General features: G+C 44.7%; 1 protein-coding gene across 1 annotated transcript in view; it reads right to left on the bottom strand.

The window, feature by feature from the left end:
* Positions 1–4,913: 4,913 nt before the first annotated feature.
* INPP5D (inositol polyphosphate-5-phosphatase D) overlaps positions 4,914–26,496 on the bottom strand; it is a 56,889-nt gene continuing 35,306 nt past the window's right edge. The window contains exons 7-29 of the mRNA XM_063166738.1: positions 24,828–24,915; positions 24,037–24,117; positions 23,789–23,860; positions 23,394–23,517; positions 22,286–22,392; positions 21,666–21,768; positions 20,468–20,664; positions 19,622–19,739; positions 19,032–19,128; positions 17,835–17,973; positions 17,063–17,171; positions 16,819–16,907; positions 16,507–16,588; positions 15,257–15,346; positions 14,981–15,094; positions 13,770–13,852; positions 12,683–12,770; positions 11,898–12,047; positions 11,046–11,139; positions 10,705–10,812; positions 9,896–10,165; positions 7,354–7,924; positions 4,914–6,656 (exon numbers count right to left, since the gene is read on the bottom strand). Of these exons, the coding sequence (XP_063022808.1) occupies positions 6,654–6,656; positions 7,354–7,924; positions 9,896–10,165; positions 10,705–10,812; positions 11,046–11,139; positions 11,898–12,047; positions 12,683–12,770; positions 13,770–13,852; positions 14,981–15,094; positions 15,257–15,346; positions 16,507–16,588; positions 16,819–16,907; positions 17,063–17,171; positions 17,835–17,973; positions 19,032–19,128; positions 19,622–19,739; positions 20,468–20,664; positions 21,666–21,768; positions 22,286–22,392; positions 23,394–23,517; positions 23,789–23,860; positions 24,037–24,117; positions 24,828–24,915 (2,977 nt within the window). The 3' untranslated portion in view covers positions 4,914–6,653. The remainder of the gene's footprint in view (positions 6,657–7,353; positions 7,925–9,895; positions 10,166–10,704; positions 10,813–11,045; positions 11,140–11,897; positions 12,048–12,682; positions 12,771–13,769; positions 13,853–14,980; positions 15,095–15,256; positions 15,347–16,506; positions 16,589–16,818; positions 16,908–17,062; positions 17,172–17,834; positions 17,974–19,031; positions 19,129–19,621; positions 19,740–20,467; positions 20,665–21,665; positions 21,769–22,285; positions 22,393–23,393; positions 23,518–23,788; positions 23,861–24,036; positions 24,118–24,827; positions 24,916–26,496) is intronic.

Genomic DNA, 26,496 nt, shown 5'->3' with positions numbered 1-26,496 from the left:
TCCTGCCAAATCTTCTTCTCTGTGTCTTTATCCTTTGCAGGGAAAGAGGAAAGCAACCAAAGCATGAGGAAAAGGGAAAGTCAAAGATACAGAAATACAAGGGTCAGACTGAATAACTACTCTCCTGAGGCTTCTACCTTGGCTTTAATATATAATCAGCCCCAAAGTTCCTCACTGAGTTTGAACTGCCAACCCTCTGCTTTTTTTTTAGCCCCTCCAGAAAAAAAATCCTTCAGCTCATTATTGAGAGCAGGCTTTTCTCACTAAGACTGGGAGGGAAAATAATTGTCCTCTATTTCTTTCAGCAGGGCAGGAAAAATAATCAGTGTGAGTAGAAAAGACATGGGGGGAAAAAAGTGTGTCCTCAAGCACTGGATAAATGAATTATATCAAACATTACACGTTTTACTGTTTACAGCAGCAGCTAGAATGTTCCAAGGGAAGGACTTAAATTGTCATCTGTATATGTTTGAATTTATAAAAATCACACTACATTACAGATGTCTACCTTTCTGTAATCTGTGATTTCTGTAGTGGGCAGGACATTCTGATTTTCTTTACAGTACCTGCTAACAATGCTTTTCCCACTCCAATACAATATTCTTAAATATATCTGAGGTTTCTTGAAGTCATTCCAATAGCACATCCCTGCTCCATGTTATCATCTGTCATCCTGCTCTCCTCTTATATCCCCAAGAACTGTAAGAATGTGTGACAAAACAGCTTGTTCTGGCTGAAAGTGGCTTTTTCACTTGAAGCACCTTTCTGCCACCAGCAGCATCCAAATCTGGCAATTTGTTCAACACTTTAATTCAAAAGTAAAAATTTTAGACGACCAAATTAGCCTGCTTGTCAGAAAGCTCCTTCTGCGGTGAAGAAACAAAAACTGTGCCTCCAAGGAATTTGGCACTCCACATCCATAGAGGGAAAAGCAGGACTTCTGGTGGAGACGTGTCCAGCTTTAGCCAGCACATTTCAGGAAGAACTGAGAATATCAAAGTAGCCCAGCAGGAATGACAAATGTATATAGGAGATTTGATCCAGAAGAAAGACTTGGACAGTTGGAATTGTTTACCCTAACAAGGATAAGACATATGGGAAACATGACAGTACTATGTAAATATGCATGTCAGAAGATTAAGACAATGCCCTGATCTGCTTGTTCATATAGGACAGGATTACATTGAAAGGGCCTAAAGTTAACCCAAAAAATGGCCACTAGAGATGAGGAAGGGCTGGTAAAAGCTAGTAAAGCTCGAAACAGGTTCCTTGAGGCAGATGAGAATCTCTGTTGCTGGAGGATTATAAGGCCACTTGAAAAGATGGTGAAGGGTTTTGTAGTGAGTCTGATCTCTGTATTTTACTCTTTGATGGTGTGATGAATGGACTGCAGCGTCCCATCAGAGCCCCCTCCTGCCCAGTTCTGATTCTGAGCTGGCTGTGTTGTAAATGACACTCAGGTGACGGAACAGATCTCTGCTCTGAGGTGAGCGGAGCAGGTTCTGATGGGATGTTTCCCTGAAACTTGGTGCTCAGATTAACCTACATCCTTTTCTGCTTCCTGACTGGGAACCAGAAATGCTAATTTTCCAGGAAGATACTGGATAGTGTTCTTCCCAAAGTGAGGCTCAATTTTCAAATTCAGCTTTGTTTTGGATCTTCAGTTTACCTTTGAAAAGGGGGAACATGTCCCACACCTGGTCATTTTCTTTGTATTTCAAGTCATAATGTCAAGATGCAAATTACTGTGAAGTAGACCTAAATTCTGTGCTAACTCCTCATCCTTTCTGTTGCAAAGGTGTCTTTTTATTTTCCAGTCTCTTTGCTACCTTTACTTTCTTCCCTTGTCTGACCTATTTCTTTGAGAGAGAGCTTTTACATCCCTTCTGCTGGGTTCCCTCTCCTTCCACAAGGTCTTTGTTGCTTTTCTGTAACCTTTCTGCATGTTGCTGGACACCTTCATCCCTTTCCATCCATGCATTCTCTCTCCAGCCCAACATTTACTCTCCTGTTCTGTGCCATCTTTATTAGTTATGATATAATCTAATACTTCATGATAAGAGAGACTAATTTGTTTTCTATGTAATCTAGACCAGACCTTGGGAAAAAATGCAGTAAAGTGTTAATAATAACTGTAATGTGTAGCAGATTACCATCCCTGGCACAGAATAGTCTCAGTTAAAGAGAACCACACAAGAAAGGAATAGCTGAGTCTGGATGGGCCTCTGGAAATTCTCCAGTCCAAGCATCACATTCAGCAGACCCTGTTGTGTGGTTTTTGTGATGCAATACTGGGGTTGTAAAACAGTTCTGATCACAGTTTTCTGAGAGCTACAGAAGAATGTCAGTTAGTTTTTATCTAAAAGGCTAAAAGGGTACACTGAAGTATCGTTTAGTTTAGCTGACTTGGGAGCTAGAACAAAGATTATCTGCAAATAAAATTAATGAAACTGAATAATGGTAATGAACTGAGAACAGAAGTTCAGGGAAATTTGGTGATGCATAATGAGATAATGCTTTGTGATGATGCATAATAAGATAATGCAGAAAAAATATAGCAAATTACAGTAGGCAAAAAGAAATCTCACTCTTCTGTCAACCAGGGATTCAACTGTGAAAGAATTTCTGAGAAAATTCAGTAGTTTAACACAAATGCAATCTTAAAATACTTCTTATTAGAATCCTCATTTGAAACAACACCATGCACACACTGTAGAGTTAGGAGGATCTTTTTCATATTCATGTGAGTAATAACTTGATGTTTGCTTACATATATATTTAGAAAGAACATCTCGTACCTCTGCAGCTAACACCTTTCCTGCACATTGAAAGGAGTATTTGGCTTATTCTGTAGCACTTGCATAATGAATCCTTCCCTGGGCCTTGCAGGAATGCACTGGGGACTGCAGCAGCCTTTTGGTGGCAGGTGTGACCAGCATGTGAGACAGTGCCTGCTGGGCACAGAGAGGCAAAGCCATTGACCCTGTCCTTAATTACTTCAGCCTCAACCACATGAGCACCACATCGATGAAGTGGATGTAGCTGATGATGGAGAGGCTTTGCAGCACCCGTCACTTCCCCAAGCCCAGCCCACTGGCTGCACCTTTGATCTGTATCATCAGCAAGAAACATCACAAATGACAGCAGGGACAGAGCCTTGTTGGAAGATGTCCCACAGAGGAAAGTGTCAATTTCTCTCTGGAAGAGATTACAGAAATAAAAGCGAAATATCTGGCTATTGTCTATTTCCAATCCATCTGCTGATACTGGTGAGGAGGTCTCTGGGAACTGTCCTGCGTCACCTTGGTCAGTTAGTCCTGACACCCACAGTTCATTAACACATAAACATCTGAGCCTCCACAATGTTATAAAAATAAGGAGCTTGGTCTGGGGGTGAATCAATAAATTTCTGAACAATGCATCCCTTCAATCACATGGACTATTATTGTATTATCACAAGGACAACAGAAAAACAGTAAAATTTTAGCAAAGCTTTCATTTTAAAAACAAATAGGAGGATACTGACTAAATGGTTTGTCTTAAGCTGTACAGAAAAAGGCTGCTTGGTCCCAGTAGATTACAGGCTTAAGCAACATAATTTCTAACATTAAAATTATCCCCTTGCTATTTTGGAGTGAGTAACTCACCTTAATTTGGTTTTCCTTCTGTTTTTCCTCTTCCTTGAGCCATTTTCTCTGAGACCATACCTTTATCAGGAAGAAAATGTGTCGCCCACAACATCTCAGGAAAAGGCTTAAAGGTGCCCTGTGGTGGTTGTGCACTGAGAGGACAAGGAAACTGGTGTTAGGTGCAACAGGTGCAGGCAGGAAATGGGGGGTTTAAAACTTACTGTGTTCTGCAACATAATATCCTGTAGCTGGGAACTTCCAAGCATTTTTGACAGCTGGGTCTCCATGGAAATAAGTACAAAAAGACTCCAGCTATTTTAAGAACTTAAAATAAAGGATGCCGGAAGGTTATGGATAGATAATACATCTAGGGGAAATCAGTACATTTTTGGACAATTCATATCCTTCAGTTTATGTCTTTTGCTCATACTGCCTGTACCAACTCAAATGGACAACAGCAGAGAGGTTAGAGAAATGTGCCTAGTTGGGCAAGAGGGAGTCAGGCTCAGGGACATCAGAAAAAGTAGCAGCTTGTGTTCAGTTCTGCTTTCATGTGGTTCAAGACATGGGCAGTAAAACCAATAGATGTCATCTTAGAGGCTTTGTGACAGAAATTAAAAATTAAATATAACAAACAGAAGCACCAGACTTATTTGTTCAATTCAATTTTATGATATTAACATCTGCCAAGCTCCCACAGCTGTGGTTATCACTTCTACCATCCCAAGGCACAGCCAGTCTGGGCACACAGACAAATACTGTGTAGTGTCTCACCAATTATTCCACTTCTCCACTCCGTGTCTAAGCTGCTCACCTGAGAAGACTCTCATCCAGAGAGGCTTCAGAAAGCTCTTTACAGAGCCTTCTTTTGAACACTGTCCACTTGCACAAAGTCTGATGGTATTTGCCACCATTCCATCAGACTGTCTTTGGAACCCCAAGTGGGTAGACAACCCATTTTTAGCATAGGAATAGGAATGTATTTTTTTTCTGCTGGAAACTTGGAAGAGAGCTGCTTTTCTTCCCCAGCAACATGCCTTTCTAAAGGACAGACCAAATTAAGTACCTGGATAGATTTTTATGCCTTAGCAAGTCCAGTGTTCTCAAAATCTGTTCATCTGCAAATCTGTGCACAATTTAAGCAGCATTCTCAATCAGGAGAATGTTTACACAAGAAGCTATATTTGTATTATATCCAGCTTTTAGTTTCTAGACTTCGGGGATTTTATTTTTTGTAGTTTAGGGAGTTAGGGATAAAACAAAAAAATCTGAGCTTGTCTCATTGTAGAGAAGATTTTTTTTTTAATAGAAAGCTGATCCCATTTCCATCTCCACACATAGAAGAACACAGCCCAGAATTACTGAGAGCTGATCTAACTCTCTGTATTGGACAGAAAGCTCACCTGCTCCAGGTGGCCACAGAAGTTCTTCTGCAACCTGGAAAAGTGAAATGCTCCTCAGGGCCAGCAAAATACACAGCTACTGAATTATGGTGATTACATAATTCAGATACAAGAGAGAATTCTGCTGAATAAAGCAAGAGGAGTGTAAGCTCATGGTCTCTCTTGCTGATTTGTAGGTTGTAGAGCCAGGTGCTTCAGTATTGATGCCTTGAAACTCCAACCTGCAGAGCAAAAAATCATCTCTTCTTGAAAGGTTTCTACCTGCAGGTTGTCCTTTTCCACCCATTCTCACAAGCCTGTGCTTGGCCCCTTCTCCTCCAGTAAAATTACTGCACCTTGTCTACACTCACACCATTAGTAACTGTACCTGCTCACAGGTCCTGTAGTTTTCAAAGCAGCTATATCCACAGAAGGTCTGTGCAGACAGATGGATGCATTCTCAGTCCGTGTCGTGCCTTCCCTGCTCTCCTTGGTGCCTTTGGTGTTTTCTCTGGGCAGGGACTACTCTCACTGAGCAAGCTGGTGTAACACCCACCTAAAGCTGAATCTTGTGACAGGTAGTTCTGAATTTTCAATAAAGAATGACCAGAAAGGTGACTATTTTATTATTTTTAAGGTAATCAACATGGAAACAATAACAGTGATTAAGTCACAATAGGCTTAGTCTAATAGTAACCATAGCATTAATACTTAACACGAATATAACAGAAATTAAAAGTATGTTAACATTATTCATTCTCAGTGAACAAAAGTGTACAGTAAGGTCAGCATTAGTCTATTAAGAATGCTCCAAAACCAGCTGGCCAGAGTCCTCCAAAGCAGAGTGCTTGCTGCCAGGCAGGCTGGGGTGCTGCTATCTGCCCCTGCAGGCAGTTTTACTCCTGGGCTCCCATGGGCCCTTCTCCTTCCCCTGTTTCTGCCTGTGGTTCTGGTGTTTCCCTCTGTTTGTTGGGCTATCAAAGCAGGGCCTGCTTGAAGGAAAAGGAGCTGCAGTGCCATGGGCTGGCCCTCACTTGCTGTGTCCCCTGGGTGGTGCAGGGATGCAGCCCTGAGCTCCAGGCAAGGCTGGCTCCACTGAGGGTGTGTGACCTGCACCAGTATCTGCTATTCAGACTCTTTCCCCACCCTTCCTGACCTCCTTGCTGCATGGATAGGACGTGCTTTTGGAGCTGTACCGCTTTTAAGATGCTTTCTTTTACATATCACTCTTTAATAGGAATCCTGTAACACAAAATAGAAACCTTGCTTTTGTGGGAAGGGTATTTTTTTCAATGCACCCTTTCCATCTCCTAGTCCTTGTACCGTACTGTCCTCTTTTCCAAAACATTTACTAATGCATGAACTTGGCCACCCACCTTTACATGGAAGTACCAAAGTGACACTCAAAAGAATAACTTGCATTTGGTATTGTGGTCCCGGCCCCTCTTGGTCTGAGCAACATAGGATAAGCTTCTCAGCTAGAACATTTTCATAATCACAGGGAGGGCTGCACCCTCAAAAATAAAATTCCTCAGTCTTTTTTAGAACCAGACTAGAGGACATCAGTGTGAACAAAGCAGTAGACTCCATTGTTCTTCCCATCAGAATTCCTCCTAGAGTACCACCAGCTGCTGTGTCATGTTCACTGTAGAGACAAGAAAAGACATCAGCTTGTATATTGTCAATCTTACAAGTTTTGATGCAGATGGAAAAGAAAAAACCCTACAGCCTGCTCAAGTGGGCTTTTTCTCCCAAATGCACTTGCTAAGGCCTCCCCTACTCCTCATACAGCTCTTGTGTTCTGTTGAAAAAAACCCAAAAAACAACACAAAACTAAACCAAACCACAACAAATAAACCCACCAGCCCAGGAAAGTATATGTCTGATTATTTCTGTACAGGGTTCAGTATTGGTTTTGGACACACTGTTCTAAGTTGCTAAGTGTTTACCACTAACTACTAACTACTTTTAATCATCTGTTTATTACTTTCACAAAGCCCATTGCCCAATACTACAGATTTGTGCTGTCTGGCCAGGATCAACCACTTTCAGGAACAGCACAGTATGCCCAAAACAAGACATAGCAACATACTGACTTTTTGCATTCCTCTTGTGGACCACCAGGCTTAAACAGTCCAAGGCCATAGTTTCACAACATGCCATCCTCTGCAGCAATACTGCTAAAGGATATTCCCTGGCACCCCTTGCTCTGCAAGCCCTGTAGGTTTGTGGGACAGCACTGAGCTTGGATAGGAACCATGGAGTGAGGAGTTAGTGACTGAGCCAATAGCACTCCAGTGGCAGTGCCATCTCCCACCCCACTCATGCCCCCAGTAACGCACCGGTGTCGTTGTCCTGCTGACCGGGCCCTCCTCCAGCCGGTGCTTCCCGGAGTGCGGCAGCTCTGAACTGTCCCGGTAATCGCGGCCCTTGGAGTTCTGCATGTCCAGCACTGCCCGGCTCTTGGAGGGAAGGGGTGGCTTGTTCTGCTGTCCCTGGATGCTGACTTCAGGCCTTGATGGCTTCACGAGTTTTTTGAGCGGTGCCGAGTTTTCCAATGGTGTCGTCATCTTTGGTTTGCCTTGACTCTTTTCCCCCATATTCTTTTCTTCCAACTGGCAGGATGAAGTGTAGGACCGGAATCGCTGTGTGGGCACCAGGAAAGGTGGGGATGGCTGTTTGCCAGAGGTCTTGCTGCACTCAGGCTCCTGTGGCTTTGTGAGATGACAGATCTGCTCAGGCAGTGGCGGCTGCTCTTTCCGCAAGGCCTTGGGATATTCCTGCTCTTTCTTGGGGATCACCTTGCCCTTGGAGCCCATGGAGCCATACAGGGGGTTCTCAAACATCTCTGGCCTTTGCTGCCCCTCCTCCTGCAGCACAGGTTCTGGTGTGGATTTCCCCACGTCAGGCGGCCTACAGTCGTGGAAAGAGGGTGAAAAGGAGACTTGTGAAGAGCAGGCAAGCGAATCACTGACTGACTTAGAGAGGACATGAATAGTAAATGAGTATGAGCAAATTAAACTGACTGCCTGAAGGGGCAACAGGAAAACAATTAATCTCAGGGAGAGAGAACAAAACTGTGTTTAACAGGGAGAACAGAAGTGAGTTTTTCTTTGTTTAATCATTAGTAACATGATAGCAGAGCGCAGATATGCATAGCATTGTGTAAACTCCCTGCTAGGTTGCAGTCCTGTCAAAGTGACATTTGGCTTCTTTTTAAACTCGGATAAACTACCGTGCCAAACTGTGCCAGGTCCTTTGATGACTCTGCGACACAAACAAATTTGAATTTGAATATTAATCTTCAGATCTCTCAGAGAGGATGGAAATGGTAGTCTAGAGGCTTAAAATAAGAGCTCGCATCATACTGTGGCATTTTACAACTAGGTCAATCTCCTCTTGCTACCAATGCAGCATGGTATTCCTAAGGAAGGGATAAATTTCCTTAATGCACCCAAATGCACAGTGTAAGAGTAATAGCTCTGTAGGGTGAGACAATCCATGTGCATTCCCAGCAGAGCCCTTTGAGCTGCAGCTCAGCCTGGAATGACTGCACAACCGTACAATGGGACACAGCAAGTCCTATGGGTTTGGGTTACTCGACCTGATTTGGCCAGGCTTTCACCTGCAAAGTACTTAAAAAATCAGCCACAATATCACTGAGCAGAGTGGAATGGAGGTGAGTGGCACATGTTCTTTGGGTGTCTTCAAATGAGTTGTGTTCCGTGTCTCAAGCTCATCTCTGGCAGTCAGCGCATGCTGGAGCAGAGAGCTCAGCCATGATGGAGCACTGCTGGGTACAGAACAGACCCCAGCAGCGCTGGCAGCTCTGACTACTGTGAATTTGGACTTCCAGAGTGCCACACCCTGGAAGTCCCATTTACCAGGGGAGCTCCACCCCAGCTCAGAGAGCAGCTGTCTCTTGGCTGTGAAGAGGTCTGTAACAAGGACACAGATTGCACACATGCACTAGGGTGAAGTAGCCTTGCCACCTCACTAAGCTGGGAAGGGATGGGATATTTTCAGTTTCCAGACGGAAATTCTGCATCAAGGATAGGGGCAGTACATGGAGTCTAGCTTCTGCAGCAGCTGGACACTTGTATCATGCCAGTAGAAATTCAGTGAAAGTTATTTCACATATAACTCATGAAGGACCTCCCCTTCCTATTCAGGGGAAGGATCTTTGCCACACTCCCCACTTTTCTTCTTTGTTATTACAGTCAACTTTGTAAACTTCTCCTTCCTTCTTTTGGTAGAGAATTAAACGTATATATCAGGTTGAGACAACAGGTTGTTCAGGAGTCTTGCAGAAGACTCCAAGGAGTCTTCACTGCAGCCTTCCAGTGCCTAAAGGGGACTTACACAAAGGAGGGTGAGTGCAGATAGTGACAGGACAAGGGGGTATTTTTAAAATAGAAGAGGAGAGATTTATGTTAGATGTTAGAAAGAAGGGTGCTGAGGCCCTGGCATAGGGAAACTGTGGCTGCCCCATCCCTGGAAGCATCCAAGACAGGTTGCATGGGGCTTGAAGCACCCTGGGATAGTGGAAGGTGTCCCTACCTGTGACAGGGGGTGGAATGAGATAAGCGTTAAGGTCCATTCCAATCTAAACCATTCTATGATTCTAAGATTCCATTATTTAATTGTAAGTTTAACTCATTATCTTTGGCTTTCCTTTCACAAAAGTCTGAGGAACTGCTACACTAGTTTTCTTTGAGTATGCGATGTCTGTACTTGTGACCTTCACTTATCTTTCTCATTCTAGAGATAAAATATGTAAAGAATATGCTGCACCTTGAACTCTCTAAACAGATAATGAAACAGTGACTGTGTAGAATGACAGGAGAGAGGAGCCCAGTCTCAGTGCAAAACTCAAACACTCACTGGTACTCTTGACTCCAATTAGAAATGCTTCTGCTTGCTGTGGGCTGGAGGGATGGTTTTGGAGATAGCGGTGACAAGGAGGGTGATGTGGAGGATGAGTGACTCTGCCCCATTAGGGAGGTGTTCTCTTTGGACTGCTGCTCATAGTTCCAGAGGGAAGGTGCCTGCTCTGATGAAGATGTCTGCTTAAGCTGGCAGGTTGCAGAGGGCTGCTGAGAGAAGGCAGCCATGCCCAGGTAGTTGGGGTTGCTGATGTCAGTGGGGGTGGACCTGCTCAAGAGAAGAAATATTGTTAAGGAGGCACATGCACAAATATGTTTGGAGTTTTTTGTCTCCCTGCCAGCTACAAAGGAGTTAGTACCCACTGACTGCTTAGATTCAATACTATCTGGTTTTTTTTTTTTTTTGTTTTTGTTTTTTTTTGTTTTTTTGGTTTTTTTTTTGGGGTCACTGTTGCTTCAGAATCAGGGAAAAAGTGGGACTCCTGTTAGTGCCTCACTCCCTTTGGTCACTGGAGAGGAAGCTGCTGGGTCAAGACAACCTCCCCCACCCCCAAAATAGTTCCTGTCGCTGTAGCAGCTGCTTCCCTTTCCAGGCTGCAGAGAGCACTCAGCTTCTGCAGCCACATATAGGGGCTGTCATTGGTTTCTGGGCCCAGCCAGCAGCTGCCTGCAAGGAAAAGCCCCAGTGAAAAAAGGTGAAAGGACAGCCTTACTCAGACTCATGCTATGACTCTTGGAAAGGAAAAGCCAGGCAGTTTGAGCATAGCTCCCCACCCCAAGCTGTCAGAGGTAAGGTGGCAAGGTTACCGTAAAATATCCTCCTTTCCCAGGCTGTCTGGAGAAGTGACTCCACTCCCCCAGTAGCGAGCGATGGCTGCTGCCTCTCTGGCCATCAGATGAGTAGATTTTGACTTTCTGTTGGAAATAGAAGGGCCTTTTTTAAGAGGGTTCAGGGACCCACTCTGGCTAATGCATTCTCAGCTTTTGAAGCTTTGGGCACAGGAGCATTGACCAGTCCTGACCAGAGAGCCACAAAGCAGCTTCCCAGTGCTCAGCACACCTGTCGATGCTGCTCCCACAGCAAGCCCAACTTTGCATATATGGTGCCAACCATTTTCCTGGAACTCACTTACCCACTTGCCCTTTACCTGTTAGCTGGATCCCAGTCTTTGTTAGGCTCTAAATTGCTGATGTTCTTTGGTTTCTGACCAGTGATTTCATCACGTTCAATCTTGACAAAATCTGAAGGAAGGAAGGGGCACACATATCTCCAGAGTCTGCTCAAGTTTTCTGTGTTCCTGTGTTCATTAAGGCATCTCTTTTTGTCCATTAACGCATCTCTTTTTGTCTAGTTTAAAACTGTCCATCAGAGTGATGGACAGTTTTAAGCTGCTGTTGCTGTTATGTCTTCAACTACTCACTAATACATGCCATGTCTTGTTGACAGAGGAAGAAATGTATCTTGAAATACAAAGGCCATGACCCACCAAACAGCCACATACAGTCATTTTACTATGGAGGATAATTGTAAATATCATGAATAATTGTAAATGGCTGCTTCTGTACTCTGAATGAGTATAGAAGTAAGGGGAAAAAAGCAAAGTTTGTGATCTTCTAGCTAAGAAACTGCTCATTGAGAGCCTGACATACTCTTTGTTCCCCAGGATGACTGGAGCAAGGAGAGCTTGGCATGGAGTGTGCCATGTCACAAGTGGAAGTAAGGGATCCCCATTCAATAAAACCAGTGCAGGTGACAGACAGGGGGCTCTCTCAGTCTGCTGAATTTACTTGAATGATGAAAAACCCCATGGAATCCAACTGCTCTGTCTTCCTGAAAGAGTATAGGTATGCTCCTGAGACCTAACCATACTCACACCTCCTTGCACTCAGCATCAAAAGCATTCTCTGTGACTACAGGCACTGCAGAGATAATTTTCAATTCCTTGACAGTTATCAGAAATCTTTTGAGGTGAGCATTGCAGAGATAAGATGTTCCTTACCATACAGTTTCTCTCTCTGTTTTCCTTGTGACGTTTGTAACTTGATTTCACCTTGGAAGATCCCCGTTTTCTCTCCATGGTGTGTGAGCACAGTATGGATAGGAGCTAAGGATTCTGTTGCTTCTATTCGCAAGGCAATGCAGCCTTCCCCTAAAAGACAACAGGGAGACAATGAGGCTGGGACTGAGAAAGGAAGCACTGAAATGTTTAGTGTCATCTACTACCAATGCACTGACAGGTATGTAATTACTGCTTTGGAGCACAGTAAGGAGCAGAATATCTTCTGAGAAATTAGGGGCATTTATTTCACTTCATGTGTGTGTGAATGATTTGGGCACTGAAGTTACTTGTGGGTAACCTCAGGGTTCTGAGCTTCCACTCCTGGCTGGTGACAACCTGGGAGCCACAAGCACAGCTAAATACTTTTCTGTAGCCAGGAGAAATGCCTCAAGTAAGTGCAAGTGAAACAGGATTTCTATGTTCTGATTAAATGCATTTAAACATGCTGAGTCCTGATTTAGTTCCTGTAAAGGAATTTCTTTTTAAACCACTGTTCTTTCAGAGCTGGTAAAGCTCACACACGTTGTTGCTTTGAGATCATATTACTTTAATCACAATTACTTCACAAAATATTGCCCACAGTGAATGTATATTTCTGTTGAGTTGAGTTCTAAATCATAGATGTTGAGTCTATAGAAGTTACTTCTGGTCTCTCCCACTCTTTCAGTAGTTGGAAGAATCTAAGTACCTTTTGACTCATCCAGAACTTTAGAGCTAACACTTACCATAAGATTCATCACTATCTGACGACTTAATGCTGATCAGGATATGTTGATCCAGTAGGTATTCTGGGTCTGAAATAATTGGGGTCAGCTGCAAAGACAAATTAAGGTGGTCAATACAACACATGGTTGACAGGACCACACTTCTCCCTGGGACTCAGTCCCAAATGAGGAAAACCCTGCTGGATAAACCCATGAGGGTATCATGTCACCTCCAGGATCAGCCTCTGATAATATCTGGATATCTGTGGTTGAAGGCTGCACTCTTTGAGTCCCAGCACAGTAAATTGAATGCTGCAAATCTGACACTCATGGGATGAGCTGCAGTTTTCTCCTGTAGTCCAGGACTGAAAACTGCCTGAGGAGGAAGGCATCTGGAGTGTGATTACAGTCTGTTCCCAAAAATCTGCCTGGCTGTATTATTGTAGAGCCTTTCCCCAGTTTCTCAGTGTAAGGCACTCTTTCCAAGTCAGCACTTCTGGGCTATTTAGAAGGGTATTGACATGCACATTTGCTCCAAATCCAGGAGCTCCTGTAGTTCTTTCAACTCCTACCATGCCAAGAAATGAAGAACAGCTCTGATCTCAAGGACAGGACTTGTGTCTGACACTGACACTCAGAATACAACTTCTGGACACTGATGTTATTTTTAACACAGGTAAAAAAAATATGAAATCAACTTTTCTAAAATACACCAAGTTTTAGCCGACCAGGCAAACAAACTCCAGGGCAGAGTTACTCTTTAAGATGCTTTATTTTCCATTTAAAACTAAAAAAATGGTTCTGCTCAAACCGGCAAAATGTTCTCTAAAAGGATGAGAAAAAAGTCATGGTCCTGAATGGAATAATCACATCAGCAAAATTCTTCATAGACATGTAAGTACACTGACATGAAAGTCCTTTCCTGCTTACAACATTCTCTGTTTATCCTAAGCCCATCCTGCATTCTTACAGTCCCTTTAAGTGTAAACAAGACCACAACAATGTTCCTGAAGGTAGTATTTATGAAAGTAAAAGACCTCAGATTGCTTATGGGATGAAGGTGGAAGCTTCTCTTCCATACAAATATGGAGGTATTGTCCTAGTTTACCTTTGGAAGTGCCTCGACGAACTTTACCACAAGCTCCCCTTCATTTCCATCCTCATTTTCTCCTTCCTGGCTCTTTACAAAGCCTGCAAAGGGACAAAAAAAGAGTTTACCAGGAGAGAGACAGCAAGAACTGGGCTACAAATCCTCTTCACTATGTCTCCAAAAAGCCTACAAGTATTTTCCTACTTGGACGCAAATTTTAAAAGTATTAAGAAGCTTAAAGTCTGAGCTTTGGATGAATTTTTACACAGTAAATTTGCAAATGGTTTTGCTAGAGCATTGTTAAATGGTTTCATTTTGCAGTTAAACTTGGCACTGAGGAGATCAGTGCATACATGGACCGGAGGGTAAGAACATGACAGCTCTTCCTACGCCACTCAAGATAGCATACTTTTGAAATTCTAATTTAAGATTTGTAATACACTGTTTCCATAGAAATTTATGCAAATTTTGATACAGCCAAAAAATAATCTTTTATGGAACTGTCTTTGACACAGCGCTCTGACATGCGATAATGTGATGAAGCATCCACCAAAGGCTTGCTGTCCCACTTACAAGAGCAGTTCTGTGATGGGAGATTGCTTTAAAAAACCCACAGCAAGGCCACGTAGGCTTGTGTTACATAAACAGCTGAGACTCAGCCCCACAGCATGGGCATAGGCAGTGAAATCTGTGGTGCTGCAGGGTACACAGTCCCACTTACAAAGTCACATCACTAGCATTCATTTCCCTTTCAGCTGATCCTCTGACTTATTTTTTGTTAAACCAGGTTAATTCAATTATTTAAAATTATTTTTGCTAGGATAATGCAGATGCTTCATTTTGAAATTACCTGATCATTTGTAGCAGGCACAATTAGAAATTTAATCAATCCTGTCTTTACTATGTAAGCATTTTCTGTGTGATAAGCAAGATATATATGTTTCCCATCAAGAAAGGAATTATCAGACTGACAAACAAGGTGGAAAAACTGTTGGAAAGCTACATGTCTAAGCATAGATTACAGCTACCTTGGCTATGGGGTTTGGACTGCATTGCTGATAGGATGGAATGTCTTGCAAACTACAGCAAATCTTTAGGAGACCCCTTTTTATGCATTGTAACGAATGATCCACATAGCTATTTTTTTCAGATCAAAGCAAGAAGAAGGAGAACTAATCCAAACATGCAGAAAACTTTGATAGAAACAATAAAGATGGGCAAACCCATACTTTCTAAGCAGCTAGAATGAAACTCAATGTAGAACTTGGTCTGGGACTTGGTCTTCAGAGTAGCATAGCAGTGCAGGAACTCTATCTCCCCTTGGGAATCTGTGTATTTGGAGTCTAGGAAAGAGGAAGGGAAAATAATGTCACTTTCAGTAGGAGATAAAGAGAGGGCATTTTTGAATGGCCTCTTGGAGAGTCAGCTTTTTCTCTCAGCATATACAAAGCAATGCATTCTGTATCCAAAGTGAAGATGGCACTCATGCACTCAACCTGACTGACCGTTCTTGGAAACAAACTGTGAGGTGACTCCCACTTCAAAGGTGGCAAACACAGGACTGTGGTCACTTGTCATGATGTCAGTGGTGCAGCCTGCCAGGAGAAAGGGAAGACAGTTACTGCCCTGCTCCAGGGAGATCACTGCCAAAGAAGTATTATTCAGTAATTTTCCAGAAAATATAACAGTCTCTCTGGTAACTGTCTCTAGTCAAAAGTGTTTCTCTACATTAACTCCTGTCAGTACACATGAATGTAACTCTTCTGCCAGGATACAGAAAGATTTGGTTTGGTTAAGGGACACCATTTTACTGTACTGTTTTGTAGATGACTGTCAGTGTTAGATTCCCCCAGTACAAAAAGCCCTTACAGGCTTCCTGGTTACCTCTGCAACATGCCCTGCTAAGTATAGCTCTAACATGGCAGGAAATCACACAAGAATACACTGGTCCTGCTTCAGTGTTACAAAGCAACTCCTGGCCCAAAGGTAACAGTGGGTGACCAAGGCCTGATTGGATTTAAACACACACAGAGTTCCAGCAAACCCAGTCATTCCAGAGAGGCCAATTCCACCCCACACCTCAGCATCATGGGCTTTGTGATCAGATCAGCCTGCTTCAGCCCTGAGACACTTTCACAGCCCTGCTCCTAATCTACGCATAGGAAACCATGAACAGCATATTCAGCTGTGCAGTCCTATGTATAGTTGATGACATTTCAGGAACTGGTATTTGAGTCTTTTCTTAAACAGGTTTTGTGGGCTTTTTCTCTTCCCTGAACTGCACTTCAGTGATGCTTCTCAGCAGGAAAGGGAACAGGCTCTTGGTACCACACAGTTCTTCTGGAATATGATTTGATACAAGAGATGTGTTTGCAGCTCCAGTCTCTGCAGACTGGACTGTGCACACGGGGTCTGTCCTGCTGGCACTCACTGTCAGGAGTTCCTGGTAGTGACTGCACAGGAAATGTGGTGGTTGCTGCCAAGAAATTACTGATGTAAAATAATCCTGCAGCATGGTCTAAAGTTGGACAGCTGCAACTGTCCAGGTGGTGTTCTGCATGTAAAAGAATAACAGAATGAACTCCCAGCTTGTAAGGTTACAGGCAGAGAGATTTTGGCTCCCCTCTGCCTCGTTTAACATCAGGTCCCTTTTTGCTGAGTGCCTGGCAGTGCAGGGAGATCCTACAGACTCTGTTCTGAATCATTTCCGTTTCAGACTGGTTGCCTTGCTATCCACAATCTGTTCTCCACCCACCATAGGACTGACACACAACGTGCACCATGGGGTAGGATTTCCAGAGCACTCGATCACACCAGGATGGCAAGTTGTACTTCATCTGCAAACCAAAGGAGAAGTAATGTCAAGAAGAATGGAAAGGGCCAGTTTACAAAAGAACAGGAAATTGATTCACCCAGCACCATATATTTGTGTCAAGTCTGTTTATATTGACTCCTTTCAAAACACAAGGGCAGAAAACACAGAGATTAGTTTAGGTCCCTTTCTTCTGCAGGAGTTGCTGTCACAGCTGTGCCACATACCTCTAAAGGGAAATCAGTTTTAACCTACCCCTGTAGCTTTTTGCTTGGTGTAAACATACTTCTCCCGGGTGCCTCTCTCAAAGCGGTAGGTTGGAGCAAAAGTAATCTCCTCTTCCTCTAAAACAGGGAAAGAACTTGGTTACAGCTTGGCCATTGGGAACTCCCACCTGGGCAAGAGAGCCACTGCCCTATACACCCTGCCCCATGCTGAGGCTGGCAGAGAAAGCTGCTGGATGTAGCAGAGGAACCTGCCAGCCAGTAGAGGATCTCACCGAACTGCAGGAACACCTTTTGGTCTCTTCTCTCGAGGAGAAGCTGGTCGAAAGCCAGCAGCTCCGGATACTGCTGCTGCCTGATCTTCTGGATAATATTCTCTGCTTCCTGCCAACAGGGAAACAGCAGAGCTGCAGATGATGCAAAATCTCTTATAAATACTCCCTTCACACGTTAACTGGTGAGTGCTCCTGAACTGTTTCACAGAGCTGTAAGCCCCTGCCACTTCCCTGTCCTTCCCGTCACTGAAAAGCCCCAGCCTTTTTTGTGTGGCTGAACATTTGTCTATCAAAACAGATATTGAAATGCCCACACATCCCCTACACAAGAACACACACACTCACAACCACATGCACATCGACACCGAGCTTGGTGTTTTTTCCCACATACTGAAACCTATCCAGTATTTATGAGGGATTGCCTGAAGGCCTCTTTCAGCTATTCCAAGCTCACCAACCAGAGCAGAAAGGCAATCTCTGGATTGAGCCATTCAGGGACAGATGCATTTCACAGTGGGAATGAAAGTCAGGAGGTTTGGGGAACCAAGGCTGCCTGAAGCAGCAAATTGTGCCAGATGCCATTCCTGGGTCCATTACACCTTAGAGAGGGCAAAGGGGATTTCCTTACTCTCCTTCAACTGGGGCCACACTCACACCCTGGGGATCCCTTCTGACTCCCCTCTTTTTGTCATGTTGCCCTAGATTGGAAGAAGAGCACTCCTATAGCAACAGAGCGTGCTGTCCCTGCAGGCCTTCCTGCAGCGTCCCGCACCGTCGGGGGCTGTTCCACACGGTAGTTCAGGTCTCCCAGCCAGAAAAGGTGAGTAAAGCGATGAGTGATGTTAAATGGACTCAGTTTCTTATCTCCCAGGGTCAGGAAGCGCAGGATGTTCGTGTAGTTCTGGTTGCGTCTGTCAAGACAAGAAAACATCTGCCTGACATCCTAAACTGCCGTGTAATTTCCAAATGCCTGGGATGGCAGAGGCTGCAGCTTTACCAGGAGGGAGCTGCTCCTACTCAGAGCTACAGAGGAGCAGATCAGAAGCTGAGAACTTGCCACCCCAGCAGACAGGCCCAGAGAATGTGCTCCTGAAGCCACTTCTGCTGCCTTCTGGGGCTGTGCTTTTCTGAGCTACATGTCCTAGAAGCCCAGCATTAGACTGTTTCCTTCAGATTTCAGCAGCAAACACATAACTAGATTTTGGCAGCTCTTCCAGGCCCTGAGGAACCCTTCAATAGAAGTTAACTTCATCAGTAGGAAAGACCCTGTGCAGAAATCCCACACCATCTGTTTCCTGGACCGGGAAAGGATGACAAGGCCAAACTCTTCATTTCAAGTCCTCTTCACTTTCTAAACCACTCCTTCCAACTGCTCCAGCTCCTCCCAGTGTGGACATTGATTTCCCAGTGGTGTCAGGATCTTTGCCTTCCAGTCCTGTGCTGACCAGAACCTGCCTAATCCACAAACCCTTATTTCACAGGTGGGTATAGAGAATTAGTCACCATGGGGATATTCCTGTTCTACATCTCCCTCCTGGTATCCTGAGGGATCTTTCTCAGCTGTGTCCCAGGGCTCACAGCACTGCCTACAGTGAGAAGGAAGACAGTCCCCTTCAGCACGTTATTTTGGGATGGGAAAAGCCTTCCCACATTTCTCCAAAACACTGTAGATCATGGAAGTGTTTTCCTCAGGCAGTGGGTTTTTATGACAGGTCATGCAAGTGTTGTGTAAGGCTTTTACCCTTGATGGCTCTGAAATAATTTGGCCATCCATTTCTCCTGCACCCATGTGCTATGGTCACATAGCAGAAGTCCCTTGTTTAAATGCCCTCCCAAGGGACATTGAACAATTTTTTATGGTCAAGAAAACATGTTTGTGCCTGTCTGGTGAGCCCTCCTTCCAAACATGGCCCAGAGAACTTCACCCTGGCTCAGGGTGAAATTTTTGAGAGGGGAGGATGTATCTTACCTGTGTTTCTTTTCACTTCCTGAAGTCAAATGGCTGTTAACAAACCCAAAGGAGGTTCCATTAAACATGAATGACACTCCCACTGCTCCTTTATTACCTGGCAAAAGGGAAGCCAAAAATGACAAAAAATTAATCCACCTCCAGGCTGAGTCTAGCAAAGATAATAAAGCACCTAGCACATGTGAAGTAAAGTGGAGGATGGAGAAGAGAAATTCACTTAACACAGAAAAAATTAGTGCATACAGCACAGATTGTGGGAGCAAATTTTTATGGGTGCTAAAAAATTAGTTGAAGGGAGAGAAGTGCAACTTCCTTGTGAAACCCAGGAAAGAGCAATCCAATAGCCAGTCAAAAGTGTTTGCTGGGAATATAAATATATATATGTGTGTGTGTGTGTGTGTGTGATGTGTGTGTGTGTGTGTGTGTGTGTGCTAAGTATACACACAAATAGATTTCCTCTCTTACAGGGTGAAATATAACCAGTGCTAGTGGGATGTAACTTTAGGAGTGTCACATAAATGTTGTCCCAGGAGTGTTGTAGCAGAAGAGCTGTTCCCTGGGGGCTGAGCTGTCCCCTGCCCGTGCCTCACCCAGCGTGTTTGCGATGCCCGTCTTCACGTTGGCTGTGCAGATGTGGCTGATGCGGTTCTCGTGCTCTGGCTTGGCCAGGACAACGATCCTGATGTTCCAGAGGGTATGGATGGCTATCTGCATGAATGGGAAGGGTAGAGGTTATATTTCTGCAAATACTTGCCAAGCTGCACTGTGGCTGCAGCCTTCCTGACTCCTTTGATTGCACTTCTACAGAATTTTTCTTCCTGTGCTCAGGATATGTTTTCAGTCATTTTAATCAATGCTGAAACCTTGCCATTTTCTCGTCCTTTTTTCTAGTTAATCTTTGGATTATCTTACTTGCACAAAATAGTTTCCCAATCACAGTGAGAGTTAGCTTTCCAGATATGCTTAGATTTGTTTCTTGACATCACTGAAACCCAGGAATGTCCAAAGCTGGTCTTATTAAGGTTCAAGTTTCTTTTATGAAAAAGTTTTTCTTCTCTGCCTGTGTACTGATACATCCTACTTTGAAAGTTCAATAGTCTAGGATGAGATCTAGGCTACAATTGGCTCAGAAAGTTTAACAATCTCCTGCTTTTTGACCTGAGTGCTCAACAATCTCCCCTTGCTCATAGGCTGGCAGGGTCCCTGTTTTGGCCTTGGGGAGGTCACTGTCCATAGCAACAGGTCCATCTAGGGGGGCATCTTGTGGAGCCCACAGACATATTCAGTGCATTCTCCTTCACCCAATGCAATGAAAATAAAGGGAGAACTAGGGAGGAAGTACAGGCAAAATCCCACTTATTCCCATCTCTTTTATTTGTACAACATGTACACTCTCACCTCCTGAGTTCCATGCAATAGCTGGAATAACCACTCACCACTTTGAAGCTGATACTGGTGATTTCCTGCAGAGATTGCCTTAGGGTCTCCAGCCATTCCTTCTCCCCCTGGGGATCCTCCTGGGTGCCAATCACATAGATGTCATGAGGGATGTAGTCAGCAGTGTCATCACGGGTCCTCCCCTGCCCCTTGGAGAGGAACCAAGAGGTGATCTTCTTTGGGGCTGGGGCTGCACCTTTTATTAAAACATTAAACACCAAAGGAAGTCAGAGCACGTCCTGTCAAAACCAGGATGAAGATAACACACAGGGACATAAATTACAGGCTTCACATCTCATATCACTTTTGTATCAGCCAGGGAACCCTATTCTAAGATGACAATGATGTTACCCCCACCTGAGGCACTGAGAAAGAAATAATTCTGCTTTCACCACCTTCCTCTTGTTGATCAGTTTTCCAAGGCCTAGGCTAGCCAGGAGTAAAGGCAGGGAGCTATACTCCTCCTGGCCTACCACTGCCTTGACCTTATTCCTTAAGGATGCTCAAACACAGACAGCTCAGCTCACAGCAGCTGAACCAGGCTTCTGTCCCAAAAGGGAGAAAAAAAACCCCTATATTCCACTGTCCTCAACCACACCTTGTCCCCTTCTCTGTACCACAGACACTCAGCTGTCTTCCCACGCTGGACATGAACTGTGCCTTGTCAAATGACAGCAGCTGATGTGCAGCTTTGTCACAGCATAGGTCACAGCATATGTGGCAGTTGAGACAGCCATGTTACACAGAGTATCACCATACAATTTCAGAAATCTTCGACCCTTACAGACTAACACCACATTACTTCAGAAGGCTGCAAGTATCTGCCCTCCTTGCTCTTTAGCCCCACCTTTTCTCCCCTCCTGTTGATGCACTGCCCCTGTGTGCCCTCTGTTCCCTTTGGTGGTTGGTCAGTGCCCCTGGGCACTCCATGGCTCATTGCTGTCAGTGCTGCTCACCTGCTGCTCACAGCTGTGCCCACTGGGGATGAGGCTCAGCCCCACTCCCGACTGCTCCTGTCCTTTCTGCAAGGTGGGCAATGCTGTGCACTTCTGCACCAGCTTTGTGCCAGCCACAATTCCCTGTCACTGGAGCAATCCTTCAGAACCCAAAACAGAGAGTCTGGAGCTCAGAGTGCCCAGCTGAGCACACCTTTAGGCAGTGTCTGAAGGAGTGCCCATGGCAGAAGGGAGCCCATACCCATATTCCAGGTGCCAATGAAGATGGTGATCATATCAGGCTCTGGTTGTTCCGAATGCTTATTCTTCATCTGCTGCAAAAGCTGGCAGAACCCTTCTCTCTTCTAGACAGGGAAGAGCAGAGAAAATTAATGAGATACTTAACTCCTCTGACATGACCTCTTGAAAAACCTGCTGAACCAGGAAATTCCCAGCACACTTGAAGGGCAGATGAGCTCTGCACTATCCTGAAACCTTCCAAGAGACTGCCTTTCCTGTGGGGCTTTTTTAGGCATTTAGCTTGAGCACTGCTATAACAAATGCTGAACTGGTCAGAAAAAAATTTTTCCTCCCTCTTTGTCTATAAGAACATTTTCACAGTGACCATCTTGACTTCTTGCTTCTCCTCATTGCTTGCTCTGTCCTTCTGCCTCAGTCACAGCACTTAGGTGTCTGAGACCCTTTATAAGACAGTATACTTGCTCATTTTCTGGATGTTTCCAGAACAAAGAAGAAATTTCTTTTTTACAAAGGCAACTACTGTCCTTCAACAGTTCCACTTTCTACCAAGGAATGCTCCATGTTCCATTCCCACCCAGCTACCTGCTCCAGACTGGCAGGAAAGAAACACCATGTACATACCTTGGAATCAGAAAAAATATATTCCTTCCGCTGTGTTTTTTCTTTTTCTGTTTCCAGAACAATAACCAGCTTGTTTGGAACCTTCTGGGACTTGATGAGCTGCAAGACTGAACACAGGTTGAGTGTCACGAGCTGCAGTCACTGAAATAAAGGTCCCACTAAAATGAACAGAACTCTGCTCAAAGGATTGGGATTTCCATGGTCTTTTCTGTCTGTGCAGTTTGCCTTGCAGACCTGCATTTTAAAGTTGCTTAACCCTGTTCTCAGTTGAAACAGGTCTGAACTCCAAGTGAAGAGTACCCTCAAAACTCTTCTGCTCGGAGCTCTTTTCCATCCCAAGCCTGGCAGTGTGAAATAAAGCCTTAACTTTGTGCAGGCAATCCCCCTGTATCCTGAGCCAGCCTACATGTGTTCCTTCCCCATCTGTGAAAGAGGATGTAAAACTTCATTTGGTGGTAAAGGTGATTCCTCCCATCTAAAATAGCAGCTAATTATTATGAACACCAGGTGGAGAAAGCCATGCATGAAAGCTCATTGTTTCAATTACTGCCAGCAACAGGTTGATTTTCTAGCAGGAAAGAGCCCAAGGGTATAATCTACTCTCTCACAAATCTCTCTGTCTCAACTTCAGTGAACTGCCTGTTCAGAAAGAAAACAGAAAAAAAGGAAGTTGTTTGAATCAGGCAATCACAGACCAAACTGGTGTTGCTCGTGATGAGAGATACCAATCTATGTACAAAAAAATCAAGGGAAAAATGTTACTGAAACTGAATGTCTGGCTTTTTACCATCAAAAAATCATCACAGAAGTCAGCATGTTCCTGCAGAATGCTGGGTTGTTTTTGTCAAGTGGCATTGTTTTTCAGAACAAAAATGGTTCTATTGCAACCAGCTCTATGGGGAATCTTCTACCAAAACCTGCTCCCTTGCAGTGCTGATTCCAGTGTCTTCATTTAGACCTGGAGATTGAGTCTAAAAAATCTGTGAAAGCTGGTTATCCCAGTACAGAGATACCTGTGTCTTGCTGACTGGTGCTCATGCATCACCCAGGACCTAGCAGAATTCCCCGAGCCTAGCTCAGAATTTGTGACATTAAGCTGACATCTTACTTTTCTTGTGGGTATAAAATTTGTCTTCTGGACCATCCTTAGATCTCTTGATAATCAGTTTTCCCATTTCCACATCCACTTTGAGTTGCATTTTTGAGAAAATTCCTAGGGAGTCAGTTTTCACCTAGTGGAATACAGAGAGGTTTTCCATGAGGGACCTTCTACACTTCAGTCACATGTATTACAAATGTAGCTCTTCCCTCCATTCCTGGACACATATCATTATGCCAGTCTCACCAGACATCTCAGGCATTTTCATGGTGCCAAACAGCACCCAGGAATAGCTGTTATCTCTGTGGCAGCACAGCAAACTTCCCAGGAGCTGAGATACTGACATAAATCTGCATTACTGTCCTTCCACCTTATGATCAGCATTGTTAAAGGAGTAAATTTACCTCAAAAGTGACAGGGGGGATAAGGGAGCGCCGGTGTGTTGAATCAGGACCTTCAATCAACAGTGTTTTCACCTGTAAAATAATTATGTGTAATTTATTGCATTTGGTGATTCTGCACTACACTGAGAGTAATAAAATCAGAACAAAGAAATCTTACTGTGGCAGACCACTGCACTGATGATGAACAAGAAACAAACTAGAGGCAAAGAAGGACAAGAAGATGATATAAAATAGCTTGAAAACTCTACCTTTTCTTCAATAGATGACAGCAAAGAAATCAGCTGGTTGAGTTTCAATACAATATTGACTGGACTTGCTTCACCAAGCATCTGAAACCGCAGCACAGGAACAAAAAGAGAGAGGGAGATGGGTGATTACCAGAGCACAGCCTGGAGTGCAGAGCCCAGGAACACCTCACACAGACCAAGGAGCAGCACTTGTACCTTTGCCACTCTGATCTACAGCAGGCATCACAAAACATGGAACTTGCAGAAGTGTGGGAGGCTGGAAGGACAAATCTGCAAACCTGTTCCATAGGGTCAAGGCAGCTGGCCATGCATGGGAGTCAGCTTGCTGCTGGGGGCAAGCTCACATCACCAGGCCTGGGGCTCAGCTTACAGAAGTCCTGGACTTTTGGGTTTCTGTCTGGGAGAGGAAACTCATGGGGACTTACGTGGGCTTGGGAAAAGGAAGGATGTGGCAGTGAAACATCCTGGAGTGAGCTTTATGGAAAAAGAAGTGTGCAGTGCCAGCCCACATTCTGAGGGAGGATGGGGAGGTGGGAGTCCTCAGGCAGTTGGTGGCACTTTCCTCGAGGACAGGAAGGGGGAGCAGGTGGAGAGGGCTATGGGATAAGTGTCACTGTGAGACAGAACTCACTGTGTGCCCTCTGCACTGCAGCAGAATGAGGCTAAAGAGAACAGAAGTGGCTTGTGCCCAGCTGTACCCCACTGGCCATGGCTGCACACCAGAGCCATCCTGCCCCCGTGACAGCCACCCACACACCTGTCCTGCTCTTCCCACCTCCCAGCCCCCTTACCTGGGAGCGCTGGTGGGCACCAGGATGCAGCTGCTGCTCAAACACCTTCTGGATGGACTCCAGAGATGGGAGAGTCCTCGAGGCCTCACTGGGAACACAGACACAGCACAGGCCTGAGGCTGTGGCTGGCTCCCTGGCTCTGTTCATACTCAGACAATGCCACACAGACAAGATGACAGGCACACATTCACACTGGGCACATGCCCACACTGGGCCTGCCCTCGCTATGTGCCCCCTGAGCTGTGGGATGTGTGACAGGAGCAAATCCCAGTGCTTGGTGACATGGTCAAGAGGGCAGTGTGAGCCACACAGCTGATTTTGCCTTGCAAAGCTGGAACATGGCCATTCTGGCCTTCTGGCTGCTCCTTGGGTTTTGCTTTGGAGGTTCTAACTTCCTAAATCTCCCCAGAAGGGTATCCCAGTCTGGGCAAAACCTGAAGATCTGGTGTACAAGCAGCATCAACCCAACAATGCCAGCTCATAGATCCAAGTGCACTCAAATGCCTCAGAGCCCAGCACAGTCTGGTGCCTCTGAATGCTGCAACTGTGGGAGCAGCTCAGTTCTTACAGGGCCTGTGCAGCTGCTGAGGACAGTGCTGGGGACTCCATATGAAGAGGAAACTAATTCACAGATTTCATCTCACATGACAAAGAGAGGCCAGGCCCAGCAAGGGGGTGGAAGAGGTGCTTGATCTCCTGAGCAGAATCATTTACAGGTAACAATGACATTCCTGCAGTGCTTCCCAATGAGATTCCACAGGATGCTCATTTGTTGAAACTCTGCTTGTGTGAATTTGGCACAGAAACTGCATGCTGATAATGACAAGACTTACTCCAGCAAGAGCAGCCAGGGAGCACAGGTCAAAAGAAAGGTGATGGTGATGAGCAGCACTAGGATGCTTACACTGCGTCTAGTCAACTGTGGATATTAATGATTTCCCTCACTTTCCTAAGTCTGAATGGACTGGATCTTATTACATCTTTGTTAGGGAAAGTGCTCCAAAGCAAAAGCATGCCTGCCTGAAGATATTTCTCTAGATGCTGAACCAAGGATGACTAATTGCCTAAATTAAACATTCATGTTTGACATTTCAGTCTAAAAGACTTGCTGTGGGACACACAGGAGTACAAGGCACATGGAGGAATCTGGTTCTGCTAATTTTAGTCCTCCAATGCCACTATTCAGCTCTGGATCACGTGGGGCCAGTGTCACTGCAAACAGTTCTGGCCCCAAACCCAAGAGTCCCATTGATTTCTGCAGCCATGGAGTCAGACCCCAGGAGGCTGCAAGCAGTTGCAGGAACACTGGGACAAAGAAGAATGAAAGGATATTTACTGTGATGTGCAGACCATCTCTTGAAAACACAGCAGCACCTGTTTGAAGAAACTCAGGAGTGATTTCCCATTGCAAAACTGCCCTCTCTTCACAGTGCAACATGTAGGCTCTGTGTGAGGAGGAGAAGGAACAGCTCCTGTGGGCGTTCAAGCCCACTAAAACCACAGGGTGGTTATAATTACATCTGTAACTTCTTTAGTTTTCTTCTCTTGACAGTATAAATACCTTTAGTGATCTTCATTGAAGTGTCAGAAGCCTGTGTGTCCACATGCAATGGAAAGTCACCAGAAATACTACAGAAAATCTGGACATGTTAAAGATGTCCTGGCAGTT

Source organism: Melospiza melodia, chromosome 12, assembly GCF_035770615.1.
Source record: "Melospiza melodia melodia isolate bMelMel2 chromosome 12, bMelMel2.pri, whole genome shotgun sequence".
Classification (NCBI taxonomy): Eukaryota; Metazoa; Chordata; class Aves; order Passeriformes; family Passerellidae; genus Melospiza; species Melospiza melodia.
The sequence above is the reverse complement of the archived record's forward strand: the minus strand, read 5'-3'. Positions and strand labels throughout refer to the sequence as shown.